The sequence below is a fragment of the Strix uralensis genome, chromosome 9 (genome assembly GCF_047716275.1).
Source record: "Strix uralensis isolate ZFMK-TIS-50842 chromosome 9, bStrUra1, whole genome shotgun sequence".
In the NCBI taxonomy this organism is placed as follows: domain Eukaryota; kingdom Metazoa; phylum Chordata; class Aves; order Strigiformes; family Strigidae; genus Strix; species Strix uralensis.
Window position 1 is genome coordinate 19034028 of NC_133980.1, and position 11517 is coordinate 19045544.

Genomic DNA, 11517 nt, shown 5'->3' on the forward strand with positions numbered 1-11517 from the left:
CAGCCCCTGATGTGCAAGTCATTTTTAAAGAAACAAAAAAAACCTAAAACAATTTCCTCCAGACTACCATGGATGGGGAAAATTGGCAGGGAAAAGGAACCTGACAGTTAATAAATCATCACAAATATGGAAACAAAAGTATTTCAGAAGCTACTAGGACTTTTAATCAAGACCTTTGTAATTGTTAGAATTTGTGACACTGTTAGTATAATTTCCTTAGAGCTCTCTAAGTTTATGCTGACTTTCCTAAATTATCAAGATCCACTTTATGAATACACAGGGGTTTTTACACCCTGCTCCTCTTTGTGTGGGGTTGTTTCAGACCTCAGTACTTTACTACCTAAGGTCCTGTTTTCCAATTTTTCAGGTTCAATGTATTCATAGCCAGCTTATAAATAGTGCTCTGATGCCAGAACTACCCCTCAGCTTATTCTTCTCTCCCCACACATACCTTTGTGCACACAGATAACTGCCCAACTGAAATGTCGGCACATGCAGGCAGGAGATAGAGGAAGCGCGTGCCCGGCTGTGCTGATTAGCTACCAGCTGCCGCTCAGCGCTGCGCAGGTGGCTCTAGCTGCAGACCACAACTTCGGTAATCCAGAGTCAGAATTATGACTGTAATCATTCAAAAATAAAACAATTTAAGCAAAGTAACGATTAACAGAGAAAGGTTTCATAGTAATTAATGACAAGTTTCCATTGTTACTAACCTAGACATTTGCCAGGGTAAACGCTTGTTTTAGACTCCTACTCTTTTCATCACTGAGAGAGATCACTGCACAAACGCATCTGCCAAAGGGTTTAATTCTTTCTATTTCATCCTCATTATAAACTGATTATAACAGTCAATGAATTTTCAGAGTATTGTCGACAATCTCAGCTTTGCTCCAAAGTGCTGTGTGTTTTCTTTCTTTGCTAGAGCCTCTTAGCAATGGCCACAATTGCCCTCGGTCCCCTCTACAGCCAGTTCCATCCCCTTCTATAATGAATTCCAAATAACTATTTGTCAGTGTGAACTCTCTGGAACGACATCTTCATGTTAAAAGGATGTATTGTTATGCTTCAAAAATGGAAATTATGTTTAAGTATGAAAAGCATTCATTGCAGGTTTCAAAAAAAATATGGTGAGATTCAGATGATTCAGCAGTGGATTATGTCACTAGCAGCAAAACCCTTCTGCAATAGGGGGAATTTTTCTCTAGAGGAAAATTTTGAAGATTATTCCAAATTTTATCATACATTATTATTATTATGTTATTTTTATTTATCTTGTCCCTGACATTTTTGGTTACTAGGAAATGATGAATATAATTCTCCAGTCAAGAAAAAAATGTTCAAACTTGTTATATTTAAATTGCCTGGATTTATCTCTCACAAGGTACCAAGATCAATGAAATTCAGTCTGATCCATAATCATCTCCTAAACACTGGATCTTGATCACAGTAGGCAGTGGAAATAACCAATTAAGAACTGACAAGTTCAGCAAGAATCTTTCAAAGAAATAAACCATGAAATAAATTACCTACCTCTGAAACCTGGGAACAATCAACAGTTTTGCTACTAGTGCAGATTTCCATGAACTCCAGCAGCCTGCCTGCTGTTCATGCTGCCTGCAGACTGAATCAAATTATCACAAACCTCACTTCAACATCATGCCTGAAGTCATAGGACACCGACTGTCAGTACAGATTCCCAGCAGCTGAGAGAAAAATATGCAATGCCATGGGTCTTGGAAGTGAAACTACAAGGGTATGTGCATCTAGGGTAGGTTCATCCTAAAGTAATAAAAGCAGTGAGAGAAGCAATAATGAATTGCCATGTGGGGATCTGCTAAATGCCAATATGAATGTCTCTTATTTTTTTTTGCTCCAAAGTGTTGTCTCATTCCCCCACCTATAAGTGCTAGCCACAGCCTACAGGAAGAGACAAATACCCTAGTATTGACAAATCAAAGATTTGATTCAATACTTACCTAAATAGGTGTGAATCATGAAACTACAGAATCCGTTGCCAGTAGCGAAGGACTACAGCTAACTATTGTCTCTCTCTACTGAAATAACTTGCATTAGTGTTAAAAGGCCTCTTTGAAGCTGGATATCAAAGCATTCTTTAGAACTTTTTTTTTTTTTGCAAGTATGCATGTTCTTAAGAGTTAGAAATGCTACATAAAAATTGGCCAAGTCATTTGAATGACTATTGAGAATACAATTTTCTAACAGACACACCTACCTATTGATGTGATTATTTTTGGTTGCCTATATAAAGTACCAAAATTAAGTACTTTAAACCAAAATCATGCCTTCAAGAAAAAGAATATTAAATTACAAATGTCAGGTAATGATTAATCTAAAATACATTACTCAAGTTACAAAAGCAAATGTTGCTTTGATTTATATAAGCATCCCAGTCTAACTAGGGGAAAACACAGTGCTGCAGAGCTTTTGAGATGCCCTACAAAACGGAACTCTCAAGCATGTTCGAAACTCGGTGAAATTTTGACCTCATTGGAACTAAATGCAAAATTCTCTCAACATCAATAAAATAAAGATTTCTTCTGATAAATTACACTGGTATAAGAACAAGTGAGCACAACTGGCAATGAATACTTACAGAGGTAAGGCATAATTTTTAATTTCCATGCCAGAACAGTGAGGTTCTGTAATTGTGCCCACCTGGAGCAACAGGAGCAAAAGATCGAATGCTTCTAAAATGGAGCTCAATCTGTTTAGGAAAAGGTTCATATGACATAGCTATGATGATAGATTGTCTTGGTGGTCCAGGAGTTCCCTGACTGTCGTGTAATACCTGCACTGTAGTAATTCAGATAACATATTTGAACATGAAACTGGAAGTTCAAGAGCATAGTCACAAGCATAGCTGCCACAGACTGGCAGAAACATTACACTTACTACACAAAAATAGAAAGGGATGATAACGTTTCCCTTCTCCCTAGAGCTACCCTTTTCCCAGAGAACACCAGCCCCAGTTTCTAGGTGCACCACAAAGAGCTGCATTGCAGTACGCCCTGTGATTTAGAGTATCACCGACAGCCTTCAATGCTCTGATTCTGTCACACAAATCAACTGTGTTTCCACTATGCAACTTTGCACTATGACAGTGGCTATTTACTGACCAACTGGTGACCATTTTATCTTCCTAGTTTATCAACAATTTCTTAGACAAGCTGAAATGGTAAACAGACAAAACTAATGCTAAAAACTAGATCAGTGGAATCAATTTGAAAAGATAAAAACAACCTGTCCTTAGATGTTTGCTGCTCTACACTAAATGCATCTCTTAATATTAAACTTCAAACTTCATCTCTTAATATTAAACTTCATCTCTTAATATTAAACTTCAAACTTAGATGTAAGTGAAACCAAATAGTTTAGAGCCTGTTTAAAGTTTACCACAGCACACAGTAAAGGACAAGTAGGGCTCTTCCAATGTTTCTGTACTGCGTCATCCCTCTCCCCCTGCCCTACAAAAAAGAATGACAACACATCTTTTGATGTTTTGAATTCTTCATGGCTTTTTATAGCAACATAACACCAGAGCAGCTTATTTAATTATCATTAAAAAAAGTTTGGTATAAGAAATTTCAATAAAAGCTTTAACTTTTCACCAGCAATTTCAAACTCTGAATTAACATGGAGGTAACTGTAAAGTGATTGAATTTTAATCTCCTGCCCTTAAATTACAGCAACAATTAACACAAGAATTATTCTTGGACTTTTTTTTTTTTTTTTGAAGAGAAAAATGTAACAGATTACCTGGTCATTGTTACCAGAAGAAGCTGCAGTTGAAAACAGGGAGATAATATACAGTGTTTGGTCACATTATTGAACAGCTTGAGACACAGGAGCAAAAGCACATAATGAGAACAGAAGTAACTTAATAAAAGGGCATGAAAGCATATTAAGAAGTTTGTCTCCAATTACTTAGCTGGGACCAATACAGTAGAACTTCTCTTACCTTTCTCAAAATAAAATCACTTTTAAAACACTTTCAAGAAAAAGACAAAAGATCTAGATGACAGAAAGAGAGTAATCCAAGACTATTCACACACTGAGTTTATTTAACATTTGGAGTAAAACCAAGTCTAGACCAAAATCAATAGCAAAACTGCCATTGCTTTTAATGGATTAATGACTAGTAGTCCATTTATTTCATAATTCAACTCATATATAAGCATATATCAGCATACTTATGCAAATTAATGCAAAGATCAAGAAGGAAAAGAAAGCTAAAAAGAAGATTAGCATACAGTACTGTACTTTTGTCAAAAATTTAGCTGTTAGTACACATATGACATCATATTTTAAGTTAGTGCAGGAATATTGTTATTTGTGTTCTGGTTTGCCAATTATAATTTTCACTTAAAAAAAATCTTGATTATGAGATAAGGTTTGAATAAGTTAAAGGAAGGATAAATGCAAATACAGTAACAGAAATACCTGCATCAGATAAGGTTAAAAGGTAGCATACAGAAAAGCATAATCAGTTGATTCTTGAGATGATGTTAACCTATTTCAAAATTCCATAAATGATAAAGAACATATCCTTTTCTACTGGTAAGTTTACAAATATAATATTCCTAACAATAATCAATGAGTTGTTCAATGACTAAACTGTCCTGATTCCTTTCTGTCAATTACTGTCATGCTGCTTGATATATTGTCTTCTCTGAAAGACAAATAAAACATAATTTAAAAAGGGAACAACCACCGGGAGACCTAAATGCACTTGTACACAGCACCTGGGTCAGAACCAATGCAAGTAGTTTACAAAAGTACTTTTCAAACAACACAACTATCATGGAATTTCACGAACAATGTTTCTAGTGGAAGAAAAGCTGCCATTTTCACCAGACTTTGTAGATCCTGATTTCTGTAAATCTAACCAATCTTTTAATGCCACTTAGATATTGTTTATGGTTACTGATTCAGGAAAAAAAAATTAGTTCTTAATCTGAAGTATGCAAATGATCCCACGACTACAACGGTAATTCCTTAAATATATGCTTGAGTGCCAGAAATTAAAGCACAGATACCATATAAAAAGCTTTTCTGACCTTTGGAAGCTTGAAAATAGGACACATTTTCTTATAAAAACTCCTTTTTCACTCACACCTCTACAAAAACCCAGTCCGTCCTTTCCATGTCCCCAAACTGTCTTTCCACTTGAGCTCAAGACATTCCATACATGTACTACACAATAAATTGATTTATCTTGCATTACTCAGTTTTTTTCCAGCACACTATTCAGTAATCCACTTCTAGGACTTATGCCCATATTGCAAACTGTAAAGCCACAGTAAGCAGATCTTAAATATTCTTTTAAGGTAAACTGCCAGAAAACTGCTTTTTCCTCTCTGAAAATACATAAATATGTATATAAGAAATAGTAGGTTGATCAAACTTTGGATGTAAAAATTCCCACCTTCACTATTGTCCTTTTAAAATAGGTAAAGGTAAGAGAAATAACTCATCTGGAAACTAAAAATAGCATGAGTAATTTCTATCCTCTTTACAAATTTTGCTATTATTCCCCTGGAATATAGTGACCTTATTGGCTTTGCTTATATAAGTGATAACAGATTGCCGAGCTGGAATTTTTCACTTAACACAAGACATTTTACACATATTTTATGCTAGACTGATCTTTCTGCTCTCCTTTTTATATTCAAGCTTTCACACATGTAATCTCCCATGCCAGAATGCAGATGAAAAGTTTCACTGCTATCCCGCCACATAAGCATTTTATACACTCTTAAGATTTAAGATGGAGGTCACACCAAACACTGAAGACACACACGAATCACAGACAGTAAGTTCTTTTGCTTGAATACACTAATAAGTCTGTTTCCATCAAGCAGACCAGAGTCAGAACTCATTCTCACGCCAGGGGCAGCCGGGAAGGTGCCACCTGCGCTGCGCCACAGCCCAGCTCAGCAGCCCCGACTGCAGCCCGGGGCCTCTCGCTGCCAAGTGCCCTTCACACAGCTCCGTGCTGGGGGCCGAAGGCAACGGAGGCGTGTTGTTGCAGACAGTAACATCAAACCTCTCTGAATGGCCACCTGTGTATTTTTTTCCCCCCTGATTAGCGAAGGCACATTTACCTGTTGTCTTTTTTTACAACCAGGGCTCACAAAGGGATAAGGCAGGAAACACTTCTTTAACCACTGTCCTACATTCAGCTTCTTCCTTTCTTCCTTTGAGGGCTCAGTCTCAGTTTGTAACACATTCTCACTCAATTTGAAAGGAAATTATTCCAAAAGAGGCACAGTCCTCACGCATCAGTTGTATTCTGGTATACATACTGAGTTTCTATGACATTTAATAGGAACATCACACGGGTACCCAACTTATTCCTCAGTGATGTCCCATTTACCTGGAGGTACAGTAGAACAGCTACAGATGGTGCAAGCAAAACACACACTGATTTCACTGCATCCAATACTTTAGTCACGTGACCGCTTAAATTAACTAGCGAAAACACAGGAGGAAAATCAAGTACCTGGACTAAACAGGAAAATAGCAAGAAGAGAAAAAAAAGAGGGGGAAAAAAAAAAAAAAGGCGGCAGCTTTAATAATAACCTATCGTTAAAGCATGTTCTCCAATTTCTTTGGGTTCAGGCCTTCCTGATCCTTATTTTCATTTATTTCTAGTTTCACAATAGAGAATTTTTTTCAAATTTTAAAATTAAAAATACACCCTTTTTCGGAGCACACTCCAACAACAGAAAACAATGTGTATGGTAAATTCTATCTGTATGCAAGCAGTAGGACCTCAAAAGTGCCACTTGTACTTTTTTTTTTTTTTTAAATTGGATCACCAACAGCGTCAGTATCATCGACAACACATTTGATGTTTTCACAAAGTCAAGGACGAATGCAGATGCAATCCACAGACCGATGCTGCATATGTAATTCAACTCATCAACAATACCCTCAAAACAGTCTCCAAGGAAGCATTCATGAAACCTTTTTCAATACAGCGAGATTTTGTCACACATTATTAAACACCATTAAAAACAGTCTCCTGTGACGTATGGAAACTTCTCAGCCAAAAACAAAAATTCAGAATAAGGGTACTTTTGCTATGTTTAGGAAAATGAAAAAATATTAAACATTGTGCAAAAGGAAAAGACTTTATTTATTTTAATACCATATTTGATGTGAAAGTTTCAAGCACTGAAGACAGTGAATTTTGCTTTCCTAAATACATCTATATTCAGCATGGAAACCATTAATTCTTAAGAGAAATTAGAAATGTCTTTTATCATCTAGTTACTGCTGATAGCCTTTTCAGCTGCCAGTCCTTGTTTGGGTTTCGAGTAATCCCAAGGTCTCCTGCTCTCTGTATACCCATATAGCTTCCGCAGTGCCACACGGGCAGCTTCTTCCTCTGCAGCAAACAGTGTTTCACCAGGACCTTCAGCTATAATCTTCTTATTGCTTGAGGGGAAAAAAAAAAAATTAAAAACATTTTCATCATGAAATCCTGAGCACTACTGTGTATCATGAATAAAGGCTGCTAGAATTTTTTTCCTCCAATGTCTGAATAGTGAAGGTAATTTCCATATACACACAAATGTAAACATTTCCGTTGGTCTTTCCTGCAAAGATTGTATATTCAACAATGGAAACTGAAATCAGAAATGCATCCATTTCCTGGAAGAGCACTACTCTGTTCCTTTAGATTCCTAACATATCGCTGATTCTTTACAGTGGTCAATTTGTTAGCCCTGTTAAAAATAGGCAAATTCGTTACTCTGGTTAGCTTAAACAAAGAAGTGAAATGCTTCTGTCTTCTCCCCTGGTAAGAAAAACCTCTTCAAAAGGATTCAAAGAGAAGTTCTCTGTGTTATTATATATGTACTCAGCTCTGTTTAATCAACATCTATGGGCACTCAACAGAAACAGTTAATAAAGGGACACCAGGGATTCCAGAAGAAAAGGCATATAAACCAAAGCACAATAAATCAGAACAAGTTAAGGCAATCTTCCCATGCATTTATCTGCACTTCATTTAGCAAAGTAACAATTCATTTAACAAAGTAACAAAGGGGAGCAATGTTACTCCTGGGCAAGAGACCAGGACAAGCACTGACCACACCTGAGACAAGCACACCAGGGATGAGTGGCACTTCCCAAGTCCTGTCTGGATACAGACACTCCTCTTGCCTAGTTTACAGTGCCCCCAACTTGAAAATTAGAAAGCTTCTCTGGAATATAAAATAAATCTCTCTTCAATCCCACCTCCCTTGATGTCTATGTCTCTTTACCCTTCCTTAAACCCTGGATGATATAGTTGTGGTCCCTCCAAAGCCATTTGGCTATGCTAATTGCAAAGCCCCTACATCAGGTGACCCAGAACACACACCCAGACTCTTCTGTGCACCCAATTTAGACTTTGAAGCCCTTTAGTCAGAGACTGTCTTTTTATGCATCATTACAGCAAGCTATGGCACACTTCAATGGCTGATTTTATATGGAAGTCACTGCAAGGTTTCTTTTCTGTACTAACTTGACCAAAGAGCACGAGTAGAAAAGTAAAAGACCATCCTCCCTCCTCCCCTCTCCCCCAGCTTAAACCCATTTCACTTTAAACTAATATTGTACTAACCAGTACAACCCAACAAAGTACAGTGGCAGAACCGTGCTGATGCCCAACTGCCTGGTAATTCTTGGTTCTGGAGAAGGGATATTCCTCTTGGTCAGTTCTTCCACTAGTAAGCCCATAGGATTTACAACTTCCCAGATCTCAAACAGGTCTTTTCCAATCAGCTGGGGAATAAAAAAGTCCTAAACAAGAATATTTAGAAGTTACAATTCATGGGAAAGGTAATGAAGCCTCTATCTTCTGGTGTCTCCTAATGAAAATACAATGTGAAGAGGCATTAATATAGTTGACAATAAACTGCTGAACCAAATGATGAAACCGCCTCAGTGCTCCATCACAGCTAAGCACAGCTGACCAGCATGGCTACTCTCGGCAGCTCTGGTTCCGATTTAGCCACTGACAGAGGACGTGCACCTTGGGCAAAGTGAACTGCCCAGACCTAAAGAAGGAACAGCACCAGCACGAGAGAGGAGTTACAACAATGCTTGTGCACAGCTCCAAGCACGAGGTGAGCAGCGCAGCGCTGCTTCCAAGTGAGAAGCTGTACATCAGAAGAGTTCTGCAAACAGGTTGAAGGGAACGTGCAAACCCACGGGACTTTCACTTGTTCAGATCACTCTCTTGCCTGTTAACTGCTGCTTGCTCTTACAGAGACCTATCAACCGTCTTATATCAGAAACAAGATTTTAACATGCATTTCTCCATTGCAGAACTAGAAATAAGTGAAAATGACAACTGAAAGGACAGTAGCTGCTAAAACTACTTTGTAACACTGCATTTTAATTGAACATTTTTGTATGAAATATCTTTAGGTGCTTGCACGTCTATATGCAAAACCTACAAACTCAGACCCTGATTTATATAAAACTTTTAAAATTGAAGATATTCCTTACAAGGAATATTTTCATTATTTGATAGTATAGTGCATGGAATATAACACTTTCCCTTAGCAAGTGTCAGCAAATACTAAAATATCACCATTATAAACCAGAAGTATATGATTCCAGGTACTTGCCCTGCCTGTGATTCTTAAAGAAAAAAACAAAACAAAAACCCCACAAACTCAAAAACCCCACCCGACCACCACCCAACAGATCTCACTGTTAAATTGTCTTGTTATAGGTATTGTCAAACTTTACCAATCTCCCTGGATCTCTGGCCATCAAAGTCGAAGACAATTTTTTTTTTCTTGCCTTTTTATTCCTGTAAATTCCGAGACCCTTGTATGTTATCGTTGTCAGTACAAAAATATGTTAAGTAATGACTTACCCTGACAAAGATCCCTGTTTTCTCTGGCCCGCTGCTATCGAGCAAGGCTCCTACCACAGCAAAGAATGTCCTCTGTAGTACATCTGGTGGGACGGGAAACTCTTTGCAAAGCGTCAGGTCCTGTATAGACAGGTTTTGAGCCACGTAAGAAACAAGTTCCTGACTGGTAAGAAAATCAACAAGTGCTCCTATGCCCTTTGCAGGTAAATCCGGGTAGGCACCTTCAAAGCACTGCGTCAGGTACGAACGTGAAAAAGACATCCCTTGTTCAGCAAGTTTACTATTATCTTGTAGATTAAGAGCGACCGTTTCTTTATCTAGCCCGAGTTCTCGGCGTCTCGCCTCTTCACTTTCAATATAACAGGAGTTAACAAATGCAGTCTTGAGAAGATCCAAAGAAAAATTTTCATGTAGCCGGTGGCTAAAAGCCTGTATCTCTGCGTGGTAATCCCAGTTGGGCTTCTCTGATCTACAGACATGGAAAAGAATACAAATTCAGAGACAGACCAAGAAGGTACCCGTACTGCAAGCATCGCGCCTTTCAGACGATCGAAAGGAAATGAAAAATCGAATTGTTTTTGAAAATCGAAACCAGTGTTTAAAAACCCTAGTGCCAAACCCTGTGGGGTGGCTCAGCGCCGTTTGCCTGCCGCAGGGCGGGACCCCGCCCCGTTCAGCCCGGGGGGCGCTGACCCGCGGAGCTACAGACGCTCCACAGCGCGACGAGAAGCCACGGAGCGTTTTGACTTCGCCGGCTGTTCCTCAGCCCGTTGCACTCCCGAGCCCCGCCGGCACCTTGTGCCCCGCCCCGCCCTCTCCTGACGGCCGGGTCGGCTCTTACCGCCGCTGGGGCGGCGCCTGCAGCCGCTGCTGCTCCAGGTAGGCGCGGAGCCACCGCTTCTTGGGGCGGGGCGGCGCGGCGCTGAGCGCGGCCCTGAGTGGGAGCGCGGCCCCGGGCCCGGCCCCGGGCAGCAGCCGCCGCGACGCCCGCAAGAGCAGCCGGGCGGCCATGGCGGCGGGGGCAGGCGGAGGAAAGACCCGTCGCCGCTGCCCTCCGGGAAACGCGGCCGCTCCCCGCTGGTTCCGGGGGCCGCGTTCCCGGCCGGGGGCAGCACCGCGCGGACCGGCGGCGGCGGAAACGGCCCCGGCGACTGCCGCTGCGGGCGGGCTGAGCGCCGCGCTGCATGCTGGGAGCGGCCGCCGCCGCCAGGCCCCAGCCCAGCCCGGGGCCCGGTGACGGCAGTGGGGCCGCTGCGGCGCGGGGGCTCCACGTCCCGGGTCGGGGACATTTCGGGGTGGGAGCGGGGAGCGGCGGCTCCGGTCCGCCACCGTCAGGCCCGGCGCCCGCCGGCTCTGGGGTGAAGGGCCGCCGGGGAGCCCTGAGCGAACCCCCAGCTCCTTCGGTTGCAGCGGGTCGCAGACCGGCATCACCCGCTGAGTGCGCTCCGAGCCGCCGCTACCCAGCGTCCGGCAACGGGGTGCAGGACTCGGGCACCTTTTACCTGCCGGGGTCCTGCGTGCGCCACCCGGGGGCCCGGCCCTCCACCCCCCCTCCGGGACCCACCCGTGGCACAGCGCCGCCGCGGCGGCGGGTCACCAGCGCGGCCGGGAACACC

General features: G+C 41.3%; 1 protein-coding gene across 1 annotated transcript; it reads right to left on the bottom strand.

Annotated features, from left to right (window-relative positions):
- Nucleotides 1-7138: 7138 nt before the first annotated feature.
- On the bottom strand, nt 7139-10973 carry MRPL44 (mitochondrial ribosomal protein L44). The gene is made up of 4 exons (XM_074877655.1): nt 10743-10973; nt 9902-10370; nt 8636-8814; nt 7139-7464 (listed from the first exon to the last, which is right to left on the bottom strand). Exons 1-4 carry the CDS (start codon nt 10910-10912, stop codon nt 7293-7295), a joined length of 990 nt encoding a protein of 329 aa, XP_074733756.1. The 5' UTR covers nt 10913-10973; the 3' UTR covers nt 7139-7292.
- Nucleotides 10974-11517: the final 544 nt, after the last annotated feature.

What these genes read in the sequence shown, in the direction of transcription:
- MRPL44 (XM_074877655.1), bottom strand. Translation starts at nt 10,912, where the DNA reads ATGGCCGCCCGGCTGCTCTTGCGGGCGTCGCGGCGGCTGCTGCCCGGG. An exon ending in AAACAGGGATCTTTGTCAGG is followed by an intron (nt 8,815 to 9,901) that starts GTAAGTCATTAC and finishes ATTCTTGTTTAG; the next exon opens with GACTTTTTTATTCCCCAGCT. An exon ending in TACTTTGTTGGGTTGTACTG is followed by an intron (nt 7,465 to 8,635) that starts GTTAGTACAATA and finishes TTTCCCCTCAAG; the next exon opens with CAATAAGAAGATTATAGCTG.